General features: G+C 43.1%; 2 protein-coding genes and 1 long non-coding RNA gene across 7 annotated transcripts; all 3 read left to right on the top strand.

Moving 5' to 3' along the window:
- LOC117189229 (cilia- and flagella-associated protein 58) lies at window positions 1-26,440 on the top strand. 5 transcript variants are annotated; one of them, XM_033394357.1, is made up of 8 exons: window positions 85-317; window positions 374-723; window positions 11,645-12,268; window positions 12,323-12,639; window positions 18,184-18,362; window positions 18,441-19,084; window positions 19,154-19,292; window positions 26,099-26,440. In XM_033394357.1, the coding sequence occupies exons 1-8, from the start codon at window positions 162-164 to the stop codon at window positions 26,345-26,347; spliced, it is 2,658 nt and encodes an 885-aa protein (XP_033250248.1). In that variant the 5' UTR covers window positions 85-161; the 3' UTR covers window positions 26,348-26,440. The 5 variants fall into 5 exon arrangements, with proteins under 5 accessions (XP_033250252.1, XP_033250250.1, XP_033250251.1 ...); XM_033394358.1 differs by lacking the exon at window positions 11,645-12,268 and having other exon boundaries at window positions 87-317; XM_033394359.1 differs by lacking the exons at window positions 18,184-18,362; window positions 18,441-19,084; window positions 19,154-19,292; window positions 26,099-26,440 and adding an exon at window positions 15,481-15,566 and having other exon boundaries at window positions 12-317.
- LOC117189230 lies at window positions 1,524-2,533 on the top strand. The gene is made up of 2 exons (XR_004473306.1): window positions 1,524-2,102; window positions 2,158-2,533. It is a non-coding gene; the product is annotated as an uncharacterized LOC117189230 (long non-coding RNA).
- LOC117189228 lies at window positions 5,899-10,683 on the top strand. Its single transcript, XM_033394356.1, has 2 exons — window positions 5,899-8,300; window positions 8,373-10,683. The coding sequence occupies exons 1-2, from the start codon at window positions 7,417-7,419 to the stop codon at window positions 10,204-10,206; spliced, it is 2,718 nt and encodes a 905-aa protein (XP_033250247.1). The 5' UTR covers window positions 5,899-7,416; the 3' UTR covers window positions 10,207-10,683.
- Window positions 26,441-26,967: the final 527 nt, after the last annotated feature.

The following is a 26,967-nucleotide window of genomic DNA, read 5'->3' as shown; positions in this document are numbered from 1 at the left end:
CGTGACCATTGATATATAAGAAAAAATTTCAAATACTTTAAGTGTTTTACGGACATACAAAAAATGTCTGAGCATGTTGGCCATGCCAAATCAGTCAATATTTTGTCTACCGACTATTCAATATAAAAGCAACATTTACGGACTAAAATATATTTTCCATAATGATACCTAAAAAGGATAAGAAGAAAATAAATAAGCCTAAGGAAACAGATATAGAAGAACCTTTAATTTTTAAAGAAATCATGGATGAAGCGGATGTTCTTGAACTAAATTTGTTTACTGATATTAATGAAGCTTTTTTTAATGAAGCTAACCGGGTACGTATTAAATTTTAAAGATGTTCAGATTCAAAAACTGTAAAATATATTATAAGGTGGTCCAAGTCCTCATGGAAGCTAAACGCAATTTCGAGGCATCAAGAATTAAAAGATATACTGACATTATTTTTAATTTGCACCGACTCTACGTCGATGAAGTCATTGATAATGATTTTTTACGCCCACGAATTGTATCTTCTGAAAACAAATTACGACTTGCTCTTGAACTAACCTTAACTTCAGAAGAGGCTGTGCAAAAACTTAAAGAGGCTTTGGGTGATGCATGGAAAGAATCTGATTCATCCGCTCTCCGCGAGCAGTTGGTCCAAGAGAAATTGCAAGAAGTCCTAATAAAGTGTGATGGTCTTGGAGATATAAATAGTGGACTAACAGATGACGCGGCAGAGTAAGTTATAGTAATCTTAATTCAACAAAATCAGTTTAATTACTAAAAAGGTAGATCAGCTGTTAATTTTGTGGGATGCAAGGAATATAAGCCAGACACTACATGTGAATAAGTGATCTCATTCCCCGATCATTTCCAACATGATTGTGCTGCTTTCAGGCAGAAAAGTCAGGACCCGCACATAAGTTGTGAGCCACTCTTACATACACCCAGAAGGGCAATGATGATACGGTGATCCTAGGTTAGAGATGGCAGTCACTGGGTGCTGACCGAGCCTATGAGACAATGTAATTTTCATCCTGAATGAAATTCCATTGTGGGCATTTGGCTATCAAATGACTTGCGGCAATGAGATTCCTTAGAGAATTTGGCGTCCTTTGCCACCGATTGATTCCCTTCACTTCTGCTGCTACGACAATCGTCTCGAGTTGGTTGCAACTTCTCCTCTTGTAGATGTGGGATTCGGCTAAAATTGGCAGAACCTAAAAGAAAGTAACAGTTAGCCTGATGACTATACAGTTGCAGTTATACAGTTGTCTTTCCTCCAACTTTTTTCAAACAAAGCGTGTATGTTCATTCCGATGTTTCTATTTCTCGAGGCAAGGTTCACGACCAGTGTTTGCGTAGGGTGGATAAAGTCGTAGTCGTAAGAGTGCTCCAATGATGATTACGAATAGAAAGTTGGAAATATATCATCTTTATCTATGAATCTAGTATCATGGTGTGTGTGTATGGTACAATTAAATTTTGTTGTATATATTCCATACAAAACGTAATCAAGTTAGTTTTGATGTATTTGTCTGTATGTTACGTGTTACGTTTTGTGACTGTGAATTTTTTACATACGTAAAGACGCAAGGTTCCCACTTGCACTGGTTAGATAGAGCGGGCTGCCTAGCCCACTTAGACCGATTTCGGCCCGTTTTGTGGTACCGCTTGGAATCTCCCCTTTTTTACATCTTGAGAAATAATTTCAGCAGTTAACCCATCCGGATGCCCTTCAAAAATTATGGATCTTTTTGGGACATTTTGTAGACATTGCTAAGATTTCAGCAATGAAGGGCGAGCCCAAGTGTTGTAGCCTTTTTCTGCTAATAGCTGGACAGGAGCAAGTGTTCTACTGCGTCCACTTCTTCCTCGTCTCTAAAGCTACGGCAGAAATCAGTGGTGAGAAGACTTCCGCTGATGCTTGGTTGCTTGGTGATCGTCATTTTTTATTGGGCCAGCCAACTGTTTGTGACTCCGTGGAGTCGTATTTGTCTAACTGTTATCAGAGAGTTTCTTGTCAACTAACAACCATTTTTTACTATCTTACTGGCTTCATTCACAAAATCCAAATATTATTTCATAGCACATTCATAAAATATTGGAGTTTCGCAGTAAGATTTAAAGGTTTCCTCTAAATATCATCCAATTGAAGCTGGAGTACCACAGGAAAGCGTTCTCGTCTCCACAGCAGTCTTACAACATCTTCGACATTCTCTGATGATACTGCCATCCTAAGTCGCTACAAGGGCCCTACAAGAGCAACGGAACACTTATCATCTTATCTCGTGGCCTTGGAAAAATTACTAGCAGACTGGAGCAAAAGTACAAACACCTTTACCCTGAACAGACAAACTTTCGCACCAGTGTCTCTGAACATCAAGATTCCTCAGACAACCGAGGTAACATACCTGGGTGTCCATTTGGACTAAGGGCTCACATTTGGCGTAAACACATCCAAGCGAAGAGAAATCTACTGAAATTTTAAGCTACTAATATACATTGGCTTATAAGCGTTGGTACTTTTGACAATGCAGCTCCCAAACCAATTTGGACATACACTCACATAGCTTTTTAGTAATTAGTAATTGTATTCGTATTTTGAATGCATTCTTAGTTTTCTTAGTAAGCTTTTACAAAATCCAGTGAGCTCAATCGAAGATACTGATAACTATCACTGGGTCAGCATGGTATGAAAGCAAAGTACCAGGTCAAGCTTTAACTTGGCACACTAGCCACACACGACTCCGGCGAATAGACCTCCCGAACCAGCAATAAAAATTATGGCCGGACTCTATAATTAATTAATTAAATAAATATATTTGATTAAGATTTGCCTACTATCGTTAGTCTACAAGATATTTGGGTTCTCCAGCTCTTATATGTAGTCTTCGAGATCTAGGCGCTCATCGGGACGGACAGTTAGACATGCCAATATCGACTCGGCTATTGATGCTGATCAAGAATATATATATATTATTGGGTCGAAAATGCTTCCTTTTGGGTGTTGCACACATCTCTGGGACATATTGTGGACATTTCTGACATGTCATTTATGAAGGCTAAATACAAATGTTGTAGCCTTTTTCTGGCTCGGCCTAAAAAGAAGCAGAAGAAATACCGTCTAATCCCTGCTGTTTTAAGTTGAGCTTACAGGTGTCCCTTGGTCGACAAATATCCTCCTTGTCTTTAGGAATCGCTGTGTGAATCTAGCCAGATATTTGTGGCAGTTTTCAACTGTGGCCGAGTTTGAAGAAATCAAATTTAGCGATTTAATCGCAGCTTGGCCTTATATATAGCGGTTCTGAGTGACGTTTGTCAGACGTATTGCTGCCATTTCTGCTCGCCTCTTTTTCTGAGAGGTCATCGTTTGGGATGATGCGTTCGATACTGCTAACTAGCCTGCTAATGTGCCGTTTTTCTAAGGATGCGCTCCATCCGAATTACCGAGCTTTTTCTAGTGAGTTGTGCCGGCTCGATGAGTGAACATTAGAGTCATGCATGAGTGCACAGTATTAAAAAAATTACCCTCTCGCTTAACTGAATCGTGTGCTACTCGGACAATATCAATATTTCACACTGTCTACAAAAACACATTGACAACATTCTCATGTATGAGCTAGCGTCATGATTCAGTTGAACTGTCAAAAAAAGCAAGTGTGTGTGCAATTCTCAGATAGTGTCAAAGGAGAAATGAATCATGTTTTGACACTGTGCACAGTGTGATTCCGAACTGTTAGCACGAATTAGTGTGCACTCGTGCAGGGCTCTAGTGCACATCCAGGGAAATGAGTATCGAGTAAAATTTGTGAGAATCCCTCAGTTAGTCCACATACGGTAAGTTCTTATGAGGGTGTGGGTTTTGATAGGATATTACATAGCCTTGCTGCTTCTGACGGTTCCTCGATTTCAGAGAAAAACTTTTGCCAAGAGGCCCGTTTTGCTTTCCTAGTTTCGTGCCAGAATGATTTTATAGTCTCCTCAATGCTTCTCCTCGTTAGCGCTCTTGGCTCCGTTGAAGAGAGTCCTGCAGCGTCCATGTAGGATATCTAATTATTTTGACCACCAGTGGGGTTCCTTTTTCACCTATAAGTTTATGGGGGCTGTGAAGGCCATGATTCACTAAATGATTTCGGTCGTCCTGAGTGTCCGGGAGGGGAGTAATTCCTCCATGGCTGTAATATATTTTCCCAGCTGTCTTTCCTGAGGTTATACTGGCCTAGTCAGTTGGTTTTGGAGCCTCGAGAAGGAGTGGTCCTATAGGACTTCCCAATTCTTGACTATGTCTAACAGTTTGGGAGACACTAAAGTGAGGTGGTCAATAAACTCCTGTGGGTTGTTTATTATATATGTATTGTAGGATTTTTTCCACTTAAGTTTGTATCCGAGCTTTCCGCATCACGACACATTGCCTCGAATTCTCGCATTAATGTCGAGTCTGATGAGTTGTCTTCTTGAGCCGGCTCCAGCTCGTCGTCGAGTACTTCGATCTCACAGGTAACGTCCTTCTCAAATCGATTATCAAAAGGACGTCCCTCGGCCGCTGCGTCCAACGTGTAGATCTTGGGGATTGAGTCTTTGCAACATCTTCACGAAGCGATCTAGGAAGCTAGGATTTGGAAGCACTTCCTTTTGGGTGTTAATCAGAAATCTAATTTACCAGCAGGCTCCGGTTTTCACTTACTATTGCGTTTTACGTTTTCAGCCAAAACGTTTCGCTTTCCTTTTGAGGTGCTCCAGTTTCATTTTATTATGGCAGGTTCGTAAAAATTCAACTTGATAAAAATGCCTTAGTTTTTTCAATTACTTGTTTTCAAGCCAAACGGTGGCAGAAAGTATGATATTTAAGAAGCACAAGACATTTAAGATGCAACACATGTGTATTTATAATATCATATCAATTTATAATGTTACTCGCCAACGTTTCGATAGAAAAACGAGGGGGAACGTTGTGAGTTGCTGCGGACACCGCAACTCTACATTTATACCCGATACGGCTAATATTAAACGACACGACAAAGTGCGTGCGAAAAACACAGAAAATCAGTCAGAACGTGACGTCTGGCGCTGCGTAGCGACTGCAAATTGATTTGTTCCTTTTGGCTATAAAAATTATCTGATCTGATCCAGATTCAGCAAATAGATATGGTCATTATCTATGATTCTGCGTTCTTAGTTTTCTCGAATCTGCAATATTGTGGATGCAACAGATTTTCGTCCGAAATTGGTGGGGCGAATTTTTGAGATATACGTTTTATAGTGAGATCTAAAAGGAGTGTGGATACCTAATTTGGTGACTCTAGCCTTAATAGTCTCTGAGATTTGTGGATGCCCCTGATTTTCGTCGTTTGCGGGGGCGGAAGGGGGTGTGGCGAAATTTTGACACAAAACGGTCAAGGTCCGATATCACAGGAGTGGTGAGAAATGAGCCTCGTAGTTTTTACATGTATATTGCGATTGACCTATTTACACGCTCATGATTGTAGTACACCGCCTAAGTAACTATTTTTACGCGCATAGCTGTGTTGTTGTTTACTCGGGTCCAGAACATAGCTGTAATGTTCTCACACGCATGGCCAGACCCGCAGCTGCACACGCACACAGCGATGCGTTCCGTTGTTTTGCATTGAAACCGTCGCGTCGAGTCTTATCGCGTGATCTTTCAATTCCCTTTTGCTCGACTTCTTTTCGCGGAGTTGATGCAGTAGAAACTTCGAGACGAAGCCGCCCGCACACATAGTTTGTACCGCCGCAGAATCGAACCCCCCGCTATTCTTGTAATATAATTGTACTATAACCACCAATATTAAATAATCAATAAATAATAAATAAGCTCAAGATATAAACGATTATACAGTCCACTAATTCATAACCATAACAAATATTGGTCCTTCGAGCCGGATTCCCGCGTTTGAGTTTATTTATACATATACATATTGAGTGATACCGTTACCCGCTGTTTGCCATGAAGGCCCTAGTGCATCGTCTAATTCAGCAACGTGGGGCCTGCAAATCCCAATTAACTCGCGTGGCTGCGGAGGCTCAAGAGTTTGTACAGTCATGTACTTCTGTGCAAACATTAGAGCACAAGTTGGACCGACTTGTTGCAACTTTCAACCGCTTTATGGAGCTGTCTGAAGAGCTGGTCCAATATAATGATGAAGAGGAATACGTGGATCCGGATTTGGACATCCCCGAATATGAGAAAAGGTTCTTTAGTGCGCATAGTATCTTCACTGAAGCCATACGTGACCGGAGCAGTCACGAGACTGAGCACGACAACTCAAATCTACTGCTATCGACCACTGTGGAACGCTTATTTGAGGGACAAACTCAACTTCTGGAGAGGATTCGGGACTCATCGGGAACCACAGAGCTGCAGTTCGAGAAAATACGCATTCCGACGTTTTCGGGCAGATACGAGGATTGGTGTCAGTTTAGTGACTTGTTCTTAGGCTCAGTCGACAAGAAGAGTAGTCTGTCCAAGTGCCAAAAGTTTCATTATTTGAAATCCTATCTGGATGGTGAAGCGTTGTCTCTGATAAAACATATTCCCGTATCGGATGCCAATTACCAGGACGCATGGGAGAGGCTCGAAAATCGCTACAACAAGAAGTCACTGATTGCTCGTTCGTTCATTCAAAACTTTCTTTCGTTGCCAACCGCAAAGGGTTCAAACATCGCCGAGTTGCGTAAGATAGTCGACACCGCTGACGAAATCGACGTGATCTTAGGAGCTGATCAGCTTTGGAACCTGTACACTGGACAACGCAAAGAGTTTGGTTCTGAATATCCTATTGCACTTCATACTAATTTTGGTTGGGTCATTACAGGCAGCTACCATCTCAGTAGTGATGCTCACAACCACGCACTAGCACATCACGCGCACGAGGATCTGGACACTTTGGTTCGATCGTTCATGGACATGGAACGAGTTCAACCAAGTGACGCTACCATTGATGCTAGTGATCCCGCTGAGCAACACTTCGTTCATACGCACGCCCGCAGAAACGATGGCGTGTACATCGTCCAATACCCGTTCAAGGAATCTGCCCCTCCGATGGGGTCCACACTGCCACAAGCACTACGACGCTTTTCTTCTCTCGAGCGGAAATTTCGAAAATTTCCTGCGCTCAAACAACAGTATGTCGAGTTTATGGAGGATTATATACAACGAGGACACATGGAGGTGATTCCTTCTAGTACCGTAGAAAACGGTCCCGCCAATCACAATTACTTAGCACACCACGCAGTATTTAAACCACCACCACGAAATGCCGAGTTGTATTCGATGGCTCTGGAGAGGACTGCAATGGATCTTCACTTAATTCACGACTACACATCGGACCACCTATTCAAAGGGATTTACTTGGAGTATGTCTACGTTTCCGTCAGCATCGCTATGTGTTTTGTACGGACATTGAGAAAATGTTTAGAGGCATCCTGGTTTCAGAAGATCACACGCATTACCAACGGATTGTCTGGCGAAAGGAGGAGACTGCTACACTCGATCATTATCGATTGCTGACCGTGACGTATGGTTTAGCGTCTTCGCCGTTCTTGGCTGTTCGAGTCCTCAAGCAGATCGCGCAAGATCATGCCGATTTGTATCCGAAGGCTGCTGCTGTGCTTGTACGAGACGCGTACGTGGATGATATCCCTACTGGTTGCGATAGTATCGACGATCTCATTGCACTCAAAGATGAATTAATTTTGCTATTGAGCCAAGCTCAATTTAAACTTCGAAAATGGAGTTCAAACTGTTGGTCACTACTCAAATCGCTGCCACAGGACATTTGTGAGTATCCACTTGAAGCCCTAGAGGGAAAGAGCCCAACTCAATATGTCAAGGTTCTTGGAATACGCTGGGACCCGGCTGTGGACGAGCTTTCCTTCAAGTTGACCATTCCCGACGCCACAGGGGTTCTGACAAAACGGATTTTGCTGTCCGAGCTTGCCAAGATCTACGATCCACTGGGGTTGCTTGCCCCCACAACTGTATTTCTAAAGGTTCTCTTTCAAGATAGTTGGCTGAGCTCGGTCGACTGGAACGAACCACTACCCGCGCAGCTATGCGCACGGTGGCAACAGTTTGTAGCTGAAGTTCATTTACTGGAAAGCTGTCGCATACCCCGCTATCTATCCTCGCCACTTCAAGCAACGGAGCTGCATGGATTCGCCAATGCGTCATCTCATGCATACGCCGCTGTCATCTACAGTCGCGTGAGAGTCAATAATGACTACGCTGTAACACTGATCGCCGCAAAAACCCGGGTGGCACCCATCAAACCTATCTCCATCCCACGGCTCGAGTTGAATGCCGCCCATCTTCTGTCGAAATTGATGTCTCTGGTTAAGCAAACTCTAACTATTCCTATTTCAAGTACTTCGTGTTGGTCAGACTCCGAAATTGTACTACATTGGCTCTCATCACCCCCACGGACTTGGAACACTTATGTTTGTAATCGCACGGCTGAGATTCTAGAAGCTTGCCCACGTAGCTGCTGGCAACACATTCGCACTGAGGACAATCCCGCGGACTGTGCATCACGCGGACTTTTACCAAAGGATCTGGTAGAACATCAACTGTGGTGGAATGGACCACCGTGGCTTTCCCAATCACATCGCACTTGGCCACCTGTTAAGGCCAAGTTCGCACTGTCGACTGAGGACGCTGAGCGGATGGAAGTAAAGGTCAAGCCCCAAGTTAGTCTACACATTTCCAATGAAGGAAATGATCTTAACTGTATGATCAACAAAGCTTCCTCCTGGTCACATCTCTTGCGGACACTTAGCTATTGCTTTCGGTTCGTACATCGTCTTCGTTGCAAGGACCGCCTGTCATCATTTTTATCGTCATGGGAGCTTCAATATGCCCGCTCTAGGGTAATCAAACATGTCCAGATGGAGTTCTTCCAAGTGGAGTACAGACAGCTGAGCACTGGACAAGCCCTTTCTCAAAAGTCCAAGTTGATTCACTACACTCCATTTGTTGACGACCAAGGAATTCTGCGCGTAGGAGGACGCATTGGAAACTCGATGACAACCTATGACGCAAAACATCCCATACTTCTTCCAAAGGAATCACCAGTCGCTGTTTTAATAGCTAGACACCAGCACGTCACATCGTTACACGCTGGAGTCGAATTTATGTTTCACACGTTGAGACAGAAGTATTGGATCCTGGGAGCCCGTAACATAGTCCGCAAAATTGTATTCAACTGCAAGATATGCTTCCTCCAGCGCAAAGGAACGAGTACACAACTCATGGCTGATCTTCCCGCCTTTCGCGTTCAGCCCACCCGCTGCTTTCTACATTCTGGATTGGATTACGCTGGACCAGTTACCATCAAGACATCAGCAGGTCGGACACCGAAGTTTGGCAAAGCTTGGTTTGCCATCTTTGTTTGTCTGTCCACCAAAGCAATTCATATCGAGCTCGTCAGTGATTTGACGACTCCTGCATTTATTGCCGCTTTCAAACGTTTTTGGTCTCGACGTGGCCCTATATCCGACTTGTACTCGGACAATAGCACAACATTCCATGGAGCCAGAAAGGAACTAACGGAGATGCAACGGATAGCTGTATCTCAAAGTCAAGACGAGGAAATTGCTAATTTTCTGACGAGTCAGGACATCAACTGGCACTTCATTCCGCCATCTGCCCCGCACTTTGGAGGTCTTTGGGAAACAGGCGTACGATCTATCAAACTCCACCTTCGCCGAGTAATTGGTAGCAGTGCGTTAACCTTCGAGGAATATTCAACAATTTTAACTCAGATTGAAGGGTTACTCAACTCTCGCCCACTGTGCGCGCCCAGCGATCACAGCTTGGATCCCCTTACCCCCGCTCATTTTCTTACAGGTCAACCTCACATGTCGGTGCCGGAGCCGTCCTTGTTAGACGTCAACATTAACAGACTGCAGCGTTGGAGACAACTGCAAGCCAAGGTTCAAGGATTCTGGAAACGTTGGAATCTGGAATACCTTACTTCCTTGCAACCTCGCACGAAATGGCAGCAGGAGTCCAACGACATAACCGTGGACACTCTTGTGGTACTGAAGGAGCCAAATCAACCGCCTAGCAAGTGGCTGCTTGGGCGAATCACCGAAGTTCATCCTGGCCAAGACGAGAGGGTTCGAGTGGTCACCGTCAAAACCGCCCGAGGAGTGTACAAGAGGCCTATTACCAAACTTGCTGTGCTTCCCTTGTTCTGAACAGTCGTTCAGGGGGGCCGGTATGGTGAGAAATGAGCCTCGTAGTTTTTACATGTATATTGCGATTGACCTATTTACACGCTCATGATTGTAGTACACCGCCTAAGTAACTATTTTTACGCGCATAGCTGTGTTGTTGTTTACTCGGGTCCAGAACATAGCTGTAATGTTCTCACACGCATGGCCAGACCCGCAGCTGCACACGCACACAGCGATGCGTTCCGTTGTTTTGCATTGAAACCGTCGCGTCGAGTCTTATCGCGTGATCTTTCAATTCCCTTTTGCTCGACTTCTTTTCGCGGAGTTGATGCAGTAGAAACTTCGAGACGAAGCCGCCCGCACACATAGTTTGTACCGCCGCAGAATCGAACCCCCCGCTATTCTTGTAATATAATTGTACTATAACCACCAATATTAAATAATCAATAAATAATAAATAAGCTCAAGATATAAACGATTATACAGTCCACTAATTCATAACCAGGAGTGTGGATACCAAATTTGGTTGCTCTGGCTCTCATAGGTTCTGAGATCCTTGAATTCATATTTTGCAATTGACAAACCGACCATGAAACCTGTGTGTTAGAGAGAGACAGAGCGAGAAAGAATGAAATTGTTTTCTTGATTCTGGCTATAATAATTATACGATCTGGTTCAGATTTTGCACTCTAGAAGATATATATAGTCATTCTCTACGATTCTGCGATTTTTAGTTTTCTCGTATCTTTGAATTTGTGGATGCCACAGATTTCCCCCCTTTGTGGGGGCGGAAGTGGGCGGGGCAAAGTTTTGAAATATACTTGTAGCAGTGACATATCACAGAAGTCCGGATATAAAACGTCGCTACTCTAGCTCTTATAGTCTTTGAGCACTATGCGCTGATAGGGACGGACAGACGGACGGACGGACAGACGGACAGACATGCAGGGCTCAATCGAATCGGCTATTGATGCTGATCAAGAATATATATACTTCATGGGGTCGGAAACGATTCCTTGTGGACGTTACACACATCCACTTTTACCACAAATCTAATATACACCAATACTCATTTTGAGTATCGGGTATAATAAATGAGCTATTAGCACGAAAACGAAGAAGTGCTTTTATCCAGACCAATTATTTTGGAGCAAAATTTGAGGTTAGATTAAAAAAAATAATATTGATAAAGAAGGGACAAGCTAAATCGCCGTGGTTTGGTGTCAAATTTATGTTAATGCATCAATTAGCGTTTTGTTCCCCCTTTTGCAATAAAGATTCTTTTTGTTGTATAAAAAGCCGTTTACTTTTTATTTCGGCGAGAAAAATGAGAAAAACGGGAGCATCAATTTATGTGTTAATTTATGTCTTTAAAAGTAAATCAGAAAACTTTTGTGAAAGTGAGAATCGGAGCCTGCCTGTATATAATTTTTAATATTAATTATCTAATTAATTCAAGATTCGGACACCTGGCCAAATACAAGAACATAATACTCCGCGAACGCGATCGTTTGGCGGGAGAAGTTATTGATCTTGAAAAGCGTTTAGCTACTAACCGCTATTACTCAGAAAATTTGGAGTATATCATTCGGAACAATGAAGATGCTATGAGTAAAATGGCTTCCCGTGCCAAATTTGCTGAAGGAGAACGCCTGAATGTCGAGTCAAAGTTGCGAGCTCTAATGAAGACAATGGAAGAGCAAAAAGAGGCTCATGGTAAGACTATGTTAAAACTAGATATAACAAATAGGGACTTAGCTGAGACCATGCGCAAATTAAGTAAAAAGATTTCTGATTATGAGCGTCAAAGAGTACGTTTGGATAAGTACAGAAGCGAGGTTAACGCATTGAATAAGACAATGCACAAATACGAGGAGGACATTGCCGATTTGACAAAAAACCAAAAAAATAACGAGGAAATGATTAAGCAACTAAGGCTAATAGAAAAAGAAAAATCAAATACTGTTACACAGCTGACTAGCAAGTTAAAGAAATCAATTGAAGATCAAAATAACGCAACAACACGATTATATAAATTAAATCGAAAGGTTATGATGTTCAATAGTGAAATTTTGCGGCACAAGTATTTATTTCTTATTCTTCAATTTTTATTTATCAATAATTTAATTTTTTGCAGAAACAATATTAATTCATTGGAAAAAGATGTTCTAAATGCAAATGGCCGAACAGACGATATTCGCAGAATTAAGGAGACACTACAGCGCGAACGTGACAGCCTTAGAAGTGACATCATCAAGCTAAGTAACACAATGGCAGATTTTAAGCATGATATGATGTTGAAAGCCAATATGATTAGTTCATTAAACTTAGATATAAACAAATTAAACGTTAAATTAGATGAAGCTTATATTCTCAAATCGAAGGCGGAGAAAGAACGGGACGAAATGGCACAAGAAATGGAAACTCTGCACGAACGCATTGAAAATTATCAAGGTAAAATGTTTTGATGTAATTCTGAAAAGTTTAAAAGTATAAACTTATTGATGTAGAAGTTCCAGCTTTAATCAATTCCGATCTCTAGTTCCATGTCGAGCTAGTCTGCGGAACTAGAACTTTAAGACGATGGCATGTATCGATATCTCGAATAGTTATGATTTTTTTTACGGGTGCAAGAGTAAATACAAGCATCTATAGATGCACTTACCATACACATGCATAGTCGGAAGAGGGTGTGTTACAATTTTGAAATTTTTTTGCTATAGCACTTTTTTTCTTTGATAACCAGCCGTCAAACAAGACATTAGAGCTGGAGAAACATCGATGTTTGCGGAAATCGATGTTTTTGATGTTTTTAGAGCAAAACATCGATGTTTTTCAAATAACCTATTTACTTATTTTATATACCAACTTGAAACTATATACCGCTGTGCCTGCTCGGTCTTTGATTCCCTTTACATTATATCCACCACTAATTCCCTTTCTCTTATTCAATTACTAATACTCACTTACTTTCCCGTATTTAGTAATTATACCCGATACTTAAAGTGAGTATTGGGGTACATTAGATTTGTGGTAAAAGTGTATGTGTGTAACGTCCAGAAGGAATCGTTTTCGACCCCATAAAGTATATATATTCTTGATCAGCATCAATAGCCGAGTCGATTGAGACCTGCCTGTCTGTCCGTCCGTCCGTCTGTCCGTCCCTATTAGCGACTAGTGCTGAATGACTATAAGAGCTAGTGCAACAATGTTTTGTATTCAGACTTCTGTGATATGTCACTGCTACAAGAATGTTTCAAAACTTCGCTCCGCCCACTTCCGCCCCCGCAAAGGACGAAAATCTGGGGGCATCCACAATATTGAAGATACGAGAAAACCAAAAACGCATGATCATAGAGAATGACCGTATCTACCAGATTGCCGAATCTTGCCGAATCCGAATCAGATCGGATTATTATTATAGCCAAAAGTAACAAATCAATTTGCAGTGGCATGCAGCGCCCGTCGACACGTTCTGACTGATTTTCTGTCTCTCTCGCACGCACTCTTTATCGTTTAATGTAGCCATACTGATTAAGTATCGGGTATAAATGTAAAGGTGCGGTCTCCGCAGCAACTCACAACGTTCTCCCTTGTTGTTATAGTTGTCGAGGGCTTGCATGGTGTGTTTTACACAGTCATTATATAAATTTAGATTTTCCCATTATGATTTCCATAGTATGGCCCTAGAGGGCCATGTTTTTGTTACTATAGTCCGCAATAAATATTACGCAGACGAGAGAGACGAAGCGACGGAAAGCCAGAACAAAAGACACAAAGAGAGAGAGAGTGGAATCCGATCCCCCAGCAGAGCGTGATCAGAGGCAAGGGCCCGAGGCAAAAGCGAGAAGACTAGAAAATTGAATCTCGTGCAGGAGCCGCGGATCCGAACGAAAAAACCGGAGGAAGCCACGCCAGCGGACCCAGAGAGAAATTCTGGAGGATCCCACGGGAGAAAAGGAAGTCTGGCACGTTGAGGTGAATGCCAGGGCAAGTTTAGGTGCAGTAGGTAGGAAAAATTGCGATTTCTTAATGGGGATCAGACCGCGGGTTTTTTTTTTTTTGGTAAAGCCTCTGCTTTGGACTTACCTCCCACTAATTTCCTCTCCCTCTTCCTTGGGGACATAGCCGCGTGGTGGGTACACATGGAATTTACAATACTGAGTTTCCCCCTCACCTAGCCATCCCCGTTGCCACTCAGGAGGGCGATGACGATCGCGCTTTCACTGGTTTTAGGGCTTGTGCCGCCATTTCCCCCGCTTCCTACTGATAATCTTCTGAAAGTAGCAACAAATTCGATTTCTGACTCCGAATGAGTGGATGTGCTCCTCATAAGTTGTTGTATTGCAGAAAAACGAAGGGAAACGTTGTGAGTTGCTGCTGCGACCGCAACTCAACATTTATACCCGATAAATAGTAAGTATGGCTACATTGAGCGACAATGTGTGCGTGCGGGAGAGACAGAAAACGTGTCTGAACATGTCGTCGGGCGCTGCGTAGCCACTGCAAATTAATTTGTTGCTTTTGGCTATAAAAATTATCCAATCTGATCCAGATTCGGCAATCTCATAGAAACGGTCATTTTCTATGACGTTTTTAGTTTTCTTGTATCTTCAATATTGTGGATGCCTCAGATTTTTGTCGTTTGCTGGGTCGGAAGGGGGTGTGGCGAAATTTTGAAACAAACTCGTCAAGGTCCGATTTTACAGGAGTGTGGATCAAAAATTTGGTTGCTCTAGCTTTTAAAGTCTCTGAGATCTAGACGCTAATGTTTTATGCTAAGCAAAGCCGGCTATGATACGTGTGTGTTAGAGAGAGACAGGGCGAGAAAGAATGAAATTGTTTTCTTGATTTTGGCTATAATAATTATACGATCCAATTCAGATTCTGCAGTCTAGAAGATATGGTTAGTCTCTGCAATTCTGCATTTTTGGTTTTCTCGACTTTTCAATTGTGGATGCCACAGATTTTCGTCCTTTGTGGGGTCGGAAGTGGGCGGGACAAAGTTTTGAAATATTTTTGTAACAGTGACATATCACAGAAGTCCGGATATAAAACGTCGCTACTCTAGCTCTTATAGTCTTTGAGCACTAGGCGCTGATAGGGACGGACAGACGGACGGACGCACAGACGGACAGACAGGGCTCAATCGACTCGGCTATTGATGCTGATCAAGAATATATATACTCTATAGGGTCGGAAACGATTCCATTTTCACCACAAATCTAATATACCCCAATACTCTTTTTAAGTAACCGATATAAAAACGTTAAATTTGGATGATTCGTCTCGCAGGCAAAAGAGTACCACAGTTGATTCCGATGAACAATGGATTAGGCAGTCGAAGGCAGACACAGTAGCGAAATCCTTGCAAAACACAGTCCTTGCCGATTCCAAAGGCTGAGGAAGACTTATCCCAATGTAAGTCATCTGTCCACATGCGGTGCATGAATATTTTTGCTCCTGTCAATGTAGGCCCGATCAAAACCATAGGATCATATCACCGTGCAGTGGATGACAACACCGAATGCTTAGTTTGCTTACCAACACCGATTTGAGGAGCAAATATAAATAAAAAGTTGTCCTTATTGGGCTCCCAAATGAGCCCAAGTGCTTTGGTTACATCCCTGTCATCATCCAGCTTCAGAAAAATGTCCCTTGCGGCCTCTGGGACTTTACGAAGCACATCAGGGGAATTGGAACAGCATTTTTGCAAATGGAAATTCCATCGAGCAAGAAGATCCGTAGATTGACGCATAATATCCAGCACTTCCTCGACCGAATTTCTTCCAGATATCATGTCGTCTACGTAGAAGTCCTATAGAATGGTGTCCGACCACAATGGATATGAAGACGACTCATCCATCTCTAGTTGATGGATAGCTTGAATAGCTAAAAACGATGAATGCTTATTCCCGTAGAAGACTGTTTTTAATTTGAAGATTTGTATGTCACGCATTGAGACACGCACATACCTATACATTTTACGAAATGTACGAAAACGGATAAGTGTGTGAAATATCTTGGCTTGAATGCTCGGACCAGACATAAGCAGATCATTTAACGAAAGACCAGATGTGGTAGCTGCAGAGCCTTCGAATGCGACCCTTAGCTTTCTTGTGGAGCTGTCCTCTTTGATGAAGCAATGATGTGGCAAGAAATATTTGCACTTGTCCCTATCTTCCTTGAGCACCAGAGACATATGATCGAGGTACTAATTTATAAATGCCGACTATTTTGCACTAAGTGCTGGACTAATCTGCTGGGCAACGACGGCAAAGATGATAGTGCTGAAATCTGTAATTCGCGGTTTCAGAACGAGATCCACCGAAATATCTTCTGCTGAGAAGCTATCATCTCATATGTCAGAGACTGCGTTAAGCGATTTGGGTTTTCAAAGTTGAAGCTGATTAGCTTAACGAGTAGATACAAAATGTAATTGCGATCCTGAGTCCAACAGTGCACGACATCGCATGAAAGTTCCAGACCTTCCACACCAACCATGCAGATATGATTTGGTTGTGGTTGTGAAGCTTAAAATAGATAAACAGTATAGAAAGGAAAACAATTTCTCCCAGCACGGAAGATCGTGTTTCAACGAAGCTGCTTGCCTGTTAAATTGAGTCGAAGTTTCTGCCAGATTGCATGGACAATTATACAATCTGCAATTTCCGTATTGGTGCGGCGTCCGCATATGCACGCAGCTTGCCAGCCGATAAATACCCACGCGCCAGCCCAAATATCTATCGTTTTCTTGAGAATATCTATCTAATGCTGCATTGTAGTTAGCCACATTAACTTCTCTATAGAAGTCACCTCGGTTTAACTATCAATGACAGCTGTGAACATGGACTAGAAGTTTGTTTAGGCTGCGAAAACTTGGAATGCTGCAGCTTAGGCAAGCGTGATCGACTGCCCATATAAATAAAGGATTGGGATTCACTTGGGCATATTCGAAACGGGAAAAAATGCGTCGGCTGAGAATGCTTGTACAACTCACGCTGAAAAATAGTCCTCAATGCTAAAGCCTCAATGAAAATCCTGCTCCTACAATCGGTCGTGTGCTACCATCACGCTACGCATATTTTACGCTAAACTCTCCACGAAACAGCTTTCAGTTTTTCGAGCCGACGGCGCAGATTAAAGTTTTTGCAATCAAAGGTGGCAATTGCAGGTAGTAAAAATGCAACGAAAAAATGCGAAATCGAAGCCGAAAAAACGTATGTGTGCTGAACCGTAACTGTTTATGTGCGAAGTGAATGTGCCAGCGAGAGCTATTTGCAGACGGGCACGAGAGCTGACTGAAGCAAACGACGAAAGAGTTAGTGAGCGTAATGCTGGAGGATACGCCAAAAAGGGAACGCAGTGGATGAGCGAGACAGTTGACGGCTAACAGGAGGGGCATAGAGTGCCTGGCCGGGCCCTGCGACATAATACCTGACTGTCGTTCCGCAGGAGCTCCTGGCAACCAACCTTCTTATCTTATCTACCCTATAACTAATGTCTATGCTGCTAGTATTGTTTTATTATTTATTTCGTAAGCCCTTTCGCTCTTTTCCTTATATAATAAAAACCACAAAAATTGCTTCAAAAGTAACAGTACAACACCATAATTGTATTTTTTTTTTCATGTCTGTGATAGTTTATTCTAAACTACATTCATATTTATCTTATCAAAAAAAAAAGAAACACAAAACTAATACACCCTTTTAATACTTTAAAATTTTATTTGAGTATTGGATAATATAATAATATGAATTAATATGAATGAATATTATGAATAATTATGAGTTATTCCAATTTGACGTAACTGTTTTTGGGCGAGTCACAAAGCTTCGAAGGTTTTAAAAAGAAACGCGCCCAATGACTCGATTGAAAAGGCTTTTTCAGCTTCGAATATGCGTATTGGCTATTGAATACTGAGTTGCATTATAGCTTCACTAGCTTTGATTAGGTAATACTTTTAATAATAATATAATAATTTATTTTTCTATGCAGATCAAATATCATTGAAGACCAGTCAGGTAAACGATCTTACTGAAAAGTTACATGAAAAGCAACGGGAGGTTCATAATTTTAAAAAGCAATTAGAATCTGTGCACTCTGAAAAAATGATGCTGCACCGTAATTTAGAGAATACGACCCAGGAAAGGGACAATTTCCGAATTCTTCAAGCCGTAAGAAAAAATATATACCAATAAATTATATAGTTTTATAATATTTATAACCTTTCCAATTATTATTCGATTTTATAGAAATCTGGCCATCAAATTCAGCAGCTCACCACTGAAATAAGCGCCAACGAGGTGAAAATAAACTCATTAAATTTGAAAATCGAACATCTCAACAATCACATTAAAGAACTACAATCTGAGCTTAAAAATAAAGAAAATCTGGTTACCGGCTTGAGAAAGGATATGCGAGAAATGAAAGCAAAGAATGAGATGTTATCTAAGACTATATCAAATGATGAACTGAAGTTCATGAAAATGGGACATGAACTGGAGGAAATGAGAAAAGAACGAAACTTAGTAGGTTTACAAATGGTGCGCCGCAATGATGAGATTGTAGTTATTAAGGAAAAACTTCAGATTGCGCAAAATGCACTAGATAATGGAACTACACAATATAATCAACGAGTTGAAGACATACGACTATTGAAAAAAGAAATTTCTAATCTACACACGGAGAGTGTGTGCCTGAAACATGCTATTAAGAGTACTGCTGATATGAGAAAAGAAATAGTGCGTCTTCAGCGTTCTCTTAACCAAGAGCGTATACGTATTCGAGCTTTAACTGAAGATGCTAAGACGCCTACCGGTGTCCATCGATGGCGAATATTAAAAGGAGAAGATCCAAAAAAATTTCAATTGCTTGAAAAGCTACAAGTACTACAAAAGTGAGTATTCAATAATTTAGTCTTAGCTAATCACACTGATGAAATAATTTATTGTAATTTTTTTGGCAGGCGCGCATTGAAACAGTCAATAGAAAATTCAAATATAAAAAACAAATTTGTCGAAGCCCAAAAAACTAATGAGACTCTGAAGCGCATGTTGTCTCATATGCCTACCGTGGAGATAAAGCATAAATTAGTAGTGCAACAGGTACGTTAAAACTATAAACGATATATAATAGGTATGCGAATACGTCTTAAAGTGTTTTCCACATTCCTACCACCACCCACCCACCATTTTGTAGCTGGGATTTTAGTATTTTTCTATGAACTATACCCAAATATTCCATATAAAACATTCCACATAAACAAGTATGCTTTGATCTATTTGTGTGTGTGTTACGTATGTGCTACTTGTTTTGTGACTGCAAGATTTGACTTATGACTTTTATCAGTAAGAACAGCAATTTCACTAATTTTTGTGTGTGTTGCCAGCAAGACGCAAGGAGCCCCAGTTGCACCGATGAACAAATAATGCAACAAACATGTGAAATAGTAGTAGCAAAACAGTCGATGTTGGATTCCAACAGGATAAGAAAAATATGCTATAAAGAATTATTATTATTCAGTAGGGTTGCTATAGGTTATTAGTTACGATTGGTCTGCCGTATTGACTGATGGGGGTTATTCTACCACAACTCGGACATACTGTCTGTTGGATCATCGGATCCACTTAAAGATAGAGGAAATTCATTCGTCAATTATGCTTTTTTGATTTTCTCGTATATTCAAAATTGTGGATGCCACAGAATTTCGTTTTTTGCGTTTGCAGAAGGGGGTGTTGCGAAATTTTGAAATACACTTGTGCAGGTGCGTCAGCCGTCAGCCATCGGGTGCTACAGGTGGATAAACGGATGGCGGGTCGGCTTGCACAACTGTAAACTCGGAATGAGGCGCAGACACTCCCACACCCCTAAGACACAGAGGGTTGCGAGTGAACCGTCACCCGCCGTAACTGTATACACCGGTGGAAGTACGACTATAATATCCCCGTGAGGGCGGCTGCAAACAGGTTCTGGTACGGTCATGTCTCTGCCAGGATGCTGGCGAATGGTAGTCGGGCTGAAAGAAGAAAACTCTCAGTGAAATTACCCCAATCCAAGGTGGCACTGTTATGTGCCGAGGGATGCATTGCCGAGGTAATGCTTGGTCGCTAAATGCGGAATCTGAATACCTGCCGACCTCCAGTTTAAACTAGGCTTCCCGGGGCAAGCGGGCTATGCCTCGGGTGACCCCTACTCTAAATATCAAAAACAATAAAACCGCAAGGGAGCTCGGTACTCCTTCTAAACTACTGCAGGGACACCCCTCTACACCAACGTCTAGGAAACCAGGTCCAAGGAAGACGAAAAAGGAGACTCAGTCGGTCCACCGTCTTCAAGCAGTCGCCGCAGCGAGGGGGGGCTCGAAAAGCCAATCGGGTCCTTCCAAGTCGGGTGGCTCCAAGCGCAAATCGGGTACCGGGGTGGCTGCTAGGCAGAGCGTAATCGCGGCTGGTAAGCGCTCCGGGACCGAAGAAACCCATGGGAGCCCCGGCAGGTAGCGTCTCTGCACCACAGGGACGAAAGCCGTCGTGCCAGGACAGGAGACGAGCGGCTTTCATCTTGTCCAACGAGGACCCCAACTACAGGTCGTCAGCCGAAGGAATTGAGTAGAGACTGTGGGGCGCCTCAATCCTGCCACATATTCAGCCAGCCAAAGCCGGAAAGGGCGCAGCCAAGGCTCCCAACAAGCGGCAACACGCAGCGGAGGATCCTGCTAGTCAGCCAAGCCAAGCCCAACAAACCAAGTGGGTGAAAACCCACAAACCGATCGTTTGCTGAGGTGGTGAGGGGCAAGATCCTAATCGGTGTCCTGGACGAGGACGGCCTTGTCGCTCGGGACAAGTGGCATCAGATGGAAAACGAGCTTCAGGACCGGTTCCTATAAGAACTGGAGGAGAATGGCGGACCACCGCCAAAGTGTGAGGACGCAGGGTGGCATCAAGGCAAGGTGAAAGCCATCGCCTGCCAAGAAGCTCGCTCTAAGGCCCTCTTCATGAAGGCGGTGGTCCCTCTCAAAGAGGTCTATCCAGGGGCGAAACTGCAGGCCGTGAAATGGGAAGATGTCCCCAGCCGTCCGATAGCCAGCCGATTGGAAGGTGGCCAAGGCAGAGGATATCCAAGGACCAATATAACCAGATCATCCTCGTCCTTAATGAGGAGTCCCTAGAGCTCCTCGCAAAGACGGACGGGGTAGTGGACTATGGCTACAAGAAGATTACCATATCTACCTACAAGTTCGATCGCAGAAGGCCTCGTTTGAGGAGGCCAACCCGGCGTCGGATGCGACGTCCATGGTGTCGGACGACATACTGGACGACTACGGTTCGAAGAAGAGCGACCTTGTCAGGGCTCTCAGCCACATCGTTGTCGGGGAGGAGCCGGAGTCCCCCGAAAGCGACCGAAAAACAACAATGGTGGAGGTGAGCCTCAGAAATGTCACTGGCTCTCCTGCAGATAAACCTCCACCATTGTAAGGCAGCATGCGCTGCCCTACTGCTCCACCTAGCTAAGGGTGGAGCCGACATAGTCCTTATTTAGGAGCCCTGGGTCCTCGGAAACAGGGTCTCCGGTCTGAGAACTACAGACTATAAGTTATACGTAGCTGAGACCCCAGGTCAAATTCGTACCTCGCAAACACTCGCAAAAAGAATGTTGCACTTATTTTTGCTCCCAAATTTTAGCAATGAAGACCACACAGCAGTGAGCCTCGAAGATCAGGAGCGCTCACTGAGGATCTGCTCCGCATACATGGGTCACGAACAACCTGACCCCCCTCCTTACGCGCCCCTCCGGGCTATAATCGCAGAATGTGCGGCCAAGGACATCGGCCTAATTGTGGGGTGGGACGCCAACGCACATCACTGCCAGTGGGGAAGCACTGACACAAACGAAAAGGGTAAGTACCTCTTTAGTTACTTACTGACCACTAGATGGTCAACCCTCCCGGTCTTATTAAACCGGGGGAGAGAACCCACCTTTATTATTCAAAACCGCAAGGAGTTCCTGCACCTCACGCTTGCCTCTCATGAGATACAGGGGAACATTGTATCCTGGAGGGTCCTGGAAGGACACTCCTCGGACCACAGGTTCGTGGAAACTGTATTCTCCTTTTCATTACCGAAACCAGTTCAATTCCTCAGGCGGACAAACTGGACTCAGTACTCTGATTACCTTTGAAGGGTTCTCCCTGTGTCCCCACCTGAGGAGGAATTTTCCAGGGAGGCCAGAACTCGTCTGGCTAAAACTTTCACCTGCAATACGGTGCCCCTCTGGCAAGAACAGAGGCCGGCAGAAACCTGCATGGTGGAATCTGAAACTGGCCCGATTACAAGGCCAGTCTGTCAACCTACAATAAGGAACTTAGGAAAGCCAAACGCGCCAGAAGCCTCGCACCTGCGTAGAGTTCTCTCGCAGACAGCACCCACCCTGGGCTACCTGAAGAACGCCGACAAGTCTTGGACTACGTCCAGCGATGAGTCGCTAAATCTTCTCCTAAATACTCACTTTCCTGGCTGCGATGAAAACAGACCAAACTACTTCTCCCCTCCCTCTGTCGTTTTAGATGCTAACGTGGTTGCTATTTGGTTAACCAGGAGAACATTGCCTGGGCGATAAAAAGCCAGAAGGCATTAATCCTGCCCAGCTGATTCACGCAGGACAAAAAGCCATTAATTGGCTCAAAATAATTTACGAGGGAATCTTATCCCACGGGTGCATCCCTGACACCTGGCTTCAGACCTAAGTCGTGTTTATCCTTAAGGCAGACAAGCCCTCGGACCTGGGCATTGACTCCCGGACGGTCAGCCTGATCGATCAGATGCATGACGGTTGAGGCATCACTGGGCCCGTCAACGTCCACCAGATTTGTCAGCAGAGTCACACCGCAGAGCGGAGTTCTCTCGCCCCTCCTATGGAACGTGGCAGTGAACGAACTGCTAGAGATAGAGGCCCCAAAACTCTGTGGAGAAGCGCTAGTCTTTAGCACCAATACCAAGTATCTTGTCCTAATCCTCGAAAGAAAGCTCGATTGGAAACTAAGCATAAAGGATAGAGTAAAGAAGGCCACAGTGCCCCTCTAGACATGCAGAAAAACCATCGGACTAAAATGAGAAATGATCTCATATATGGTTCGGAGACTATACACCGCCATCATACGACCAATCAGGAGTGGTGGTATGGTGGCCAGACAAAAGTACTTGTCTCAATAGACTCAGTAGAGTTCAACGCATGGCAGAGCTACGCATAACTGGCGGGCTACGCACTACTCCAGGGGAAGCCCTGGATACCGTTCTGGACCTCCTCCCTGTAGATCTCATGGGAAAGAAGGTGGCAACACTTTCCGCCTTCAGAATGAGAGGAGCCAAACTGTGGAAAGCGTCCGCGGTTGGTACCCCCAGTGATCACTTCTCGACGCCAAGATATTAATCCCACCTAGGAAGGACTGGGAGATGGACGAACCTGCAAATACGGTACACTTTTACACTGATGGCTCATATCGATATTGTCGAATTCAGCGACTGTAAATGATTGCCGCAGGTCTCTGTCTGAAATCGCAGAGCATTTCCTTATATGGGTTCCTGGCCACAGGGACTTTGAGGGGAACGACGCCGCCGACGAGCTAGCCAGGCCGGGTACAACGATTCCTCTCTTATCAGAGAGGAAGCAAGTAGCGATGCCATTGGCTACGTGCAGGCTCCTAACGCACGAATTGTTCGAGCACAATGCCAATAGGAGATGGCAGCAAACCGTTTCCTGTAAAGTCTCAAGATTGATTTGGCCATATCGATCGAAGAAGCGCTTAGCAGAGCTGTATTGACTCAGCAGAGCACAGTGCTCTGCAGATACTCGAGCCATCACGGGACACTGGCAGATTGGCACTCACGCCGCTAGACTTTCAATCCCTCACAAAGGAAGAGGAGGGATTTCCCCCAATTTTTCTGCCATTGCCCGGCCCTTGGAAACCGTCGTCTTCGGCTTTTTGGGGCCCCTTTCCTCACGGAAATTTCGGACATGTCTGAAATCAAACCTAGGACCTTGTCCAATTCATCCAAGCCTCTAGATGGGACTGCCCTTAACCTGCAGTAATCTGCTCTCACGGTTTAGGCAACGAGAAAGGGCACATGCGGCGGTTTTTATCTCCCCTTCCCAGCTACCGGCTTAACCTAACCTAACCTGTGCAGGTGCGATAACACAGGAGTGTGGATACAAAATTTGGTTGCTCTAAACTCTGAGTCTCTGAGATCTAGGCTTTCATAAGGACGGACAAACCGACATGGCTTAATCGACTCGGCTATTGATACTGAGCAATCATATTTATATACATAAGTGTCGGCTATAAATAAACGTTATAATAGCCTTAATAAGACCAAAAAATCGTGCTATTCTAAAACAGAAGGTCGACCGGTATCCAGAGGCCGTCAAACCAACAACTGAGAGTTTTCTTCCGCCCAACTACCATTGGATAGCATCCATGGCAGGGACTTGACCGCACAGAAACTGTTTTCAGGCGCAAAGCGTGGAGAGTAGGGCTGACGGCGTTTTCCTCCGATACGATATTAAGTTCAGCTTGTCTCACTCCTGTCGTAAAGAATTCTCGCCATATTCAGTTGGTGGTTTTCTTTTCCCGACGCTCCGAGCACCATCTTCAGTTGGTCGTCCCGCGCTACTCATCTGGATGCTTATAGGCTAATCCTACTGACGACCATCCACAATCCATTTCGGGGATGGTCCGTAAGGCTTAGCATATTTTTACATATACGGATTGTTTTATTATAGTCAATAATATACTCAATTTAGTAAATTAATATTGGGAAATTTTCACAATTCAGACCAAAACTTTTTAATTTTATGTTCATCAGCTTCTTTTTGACGGATAGTAGATGGTGGAAGGTGCCAGTGTGAATCGGGGTTTCACATCTGTCAAAAAAAACCACCGTTCCCCCAGGATGTGCCTAGTGTGCAGAGCCTATTAGTTTGTTTGTCTCTCTTCCGGATTCCCATGATTCCATTAGGATCATGCTCATATCGAAAGACGTCTATGCGATCCTTCTCAGTTGCTGGTGCGACGACCTGAATTCGTTGTTTACAACTGAGAGCTAAGACTGACAATATTTTAGAAAAATGTAGTTATCCCCGATACTCAAGGTAGGGGTTAGGGTTAACGTCCAGAAGATATCGTTTCCGACCCCATAAATTATATATGACTAAGCACCACAGATTTTGACACATTTTAAACAAACATTTATAACAAAAAAAAAAGTAAATAAAAAAGTAAATTGCAATTGTTCTAAATTTCACTATACTTTCGAAGTATCGAATATACTTCAAAAGTAATACAAAAAGTGTGAAATAAAAGCAAATATGAGCAACAACTGCCAGAACGCAAAATGCCCTTTGAGGAGAAAAATTGAGCAAAAAGTGAGTAGAGAACAAGTGAGCAAAAATTAACAAGTGAACAACAAAGAACAAGTGAGCAACAAAGAACAAGTGAGCAAAATGGAACAAGTGAACAAAAAAGAACAGCTTGGAAGGAACATGTTCAGTTGCTCACTTAAATGAACAACTCTTTTTTGTGAACCCACTCATGAGCAGCACAACACTAGATCGGACTATTATTATACCCGAAAGTAAAAATTAAATTTGCTGTAGCTACGCAGCGCCCGACGACACGTTCTGACTGATTTTCTGTCCCTGTCGCAGCAGCAACTTACAAGGTTCCCCCGTTTAAATAATTGTTTTAATTTTAATATATTGGTATTACAATAGCTACTTGATACTTACATATGCTGATTTAGTTATTTGCGGTTTGTGTCTGTTCTTCGTTTTTTTAGCTTTCATACAGTATTATTATTTTAACTCATTTTATTAATATTTGTTTCTAGAAAATTAACTAATAAAAATCTTTATTACCTAGCGAATAAATCGCCAAATGACAAAGAAACTCAAAACGTTGTCTGCTGAGCGGTCACTAGATATGATAGAATGGAATTCCAGACAATTCAATTATGCTGGGAAGCTCAATGGAATGGAAAAATTCCCATTAATACCAAAGCCGGAAACAAACATTGCACAACCAAGTGAATTCGAGGGACCGCAAAAATATTTGGATTGCGCACTGTTCTCAGATGCTGACACAAATACATCTTTAATATGTGAGAAATAACTGATAGTTTTCAGAAAAATTATATGGTTCTGTAGTATTATTCTTAATAACTAATAGTTACAACTACAAATTAAACCTTCCAACAAGTTCAAATTTTATTATTTACTGGGTTTGAAGATGGTATTTTGAATTTTAATCAGATATTTTTCACGCGCTGTTCAGTCCTGACCAGATCAGTTAAGAGGGCGGAATCTCCGCTCTGGAAACGAATTGTCTCAGAAAGTAGTGGTCTGCTTTTAGAATGCCTCCATCACTGATTCAAATGCTTATAAACTTATACACAGAAAGCAATTGCAAGAGCACAGTAGAAAAAGTGGGTGTTGCATCAAGTCCATTAGTCTCTCATGTCAAGCGGATGTCAATGGATTTTTTAATATCTAGAGAACCCAGCTCTGATCGGACTGAAAATTATGATATGATATGTTAATGTGTGTGTGTTTGTGTGTGTGTAGAAAGCTGGGTTGCATACGGTAAATAAACCGTCTACAGCTTGGAAGTCGCAACTAGAACTTGATCAAGTTGGACTGCGGAGTGGGTAGCTTACGGTGCGCTAAGGAGGGTCTGAGGACACGGCGACCGCCTCTGATGATTGCGATGGAAGATGAGTGACAGGCAGTTTT

Source organism: Drosophila miranda, chromosome 5, assembly GCF_003369915.1.
Source record: "Drosophila miranda strain MSH22 chromosome 5, D.miranda_PacBio2.1, whole genome shotgun sequence".
NCBI classification, from domain to species: domain Eukaryota; kingdom Metazoa; phylum Arthropoda; class Insecta; order Diptera; family Drosophilidae; genus Drosophila; species Drosophila miranda.
Note: the sequence above shows the minus strand (reverse complement) of the source record. Positions and strands in the feature narration are given on the sequence as shown.

What these genes read in the sequence shown, in the direction of transcription:
- LOC117189228 (XM_033394356.1), top strand. Translation starts at nt 7,417, where the DNA reads ATGTTTAGAGGCATCCTGGTTTCAGAAGATCACACGCATTACCAACGG. An exon ending in ATCTCCATCCCACGGCTCGA is followed by an intron (nt 8,301 to 8,372) that starts GTTGAATGCCGC and finishes TCCTATTTCAAG; the next exon opens with TACTTCGTGTTGGTCAGACT.
- LOC117189229 (XM_033394357.1), top strand. Translation starts at nt 162, where the DNA reads ATGATACCTAAAAAGGATAAGAAGAAAATAAATAAGCCTAAGGAAACA. An exon ending in ATTTCCGAATTCTTCAAGCC is followed by an intron (nt 18,363 to 18,440) that starts GTAAGAAAAAAT and finishes TCGATTTTATAG; the next exon opens with AAATCTGGCCATCAAATTCA. An exon ending in AAGCTACAAGTACTACAAAA is followed by an intron (nt 19,085 to 19,153) that starts GTGAGTATTCAA and finishes TTTTTTTGGCAG; the next exon opens with GCGCGCATTGAAACAGTCAA.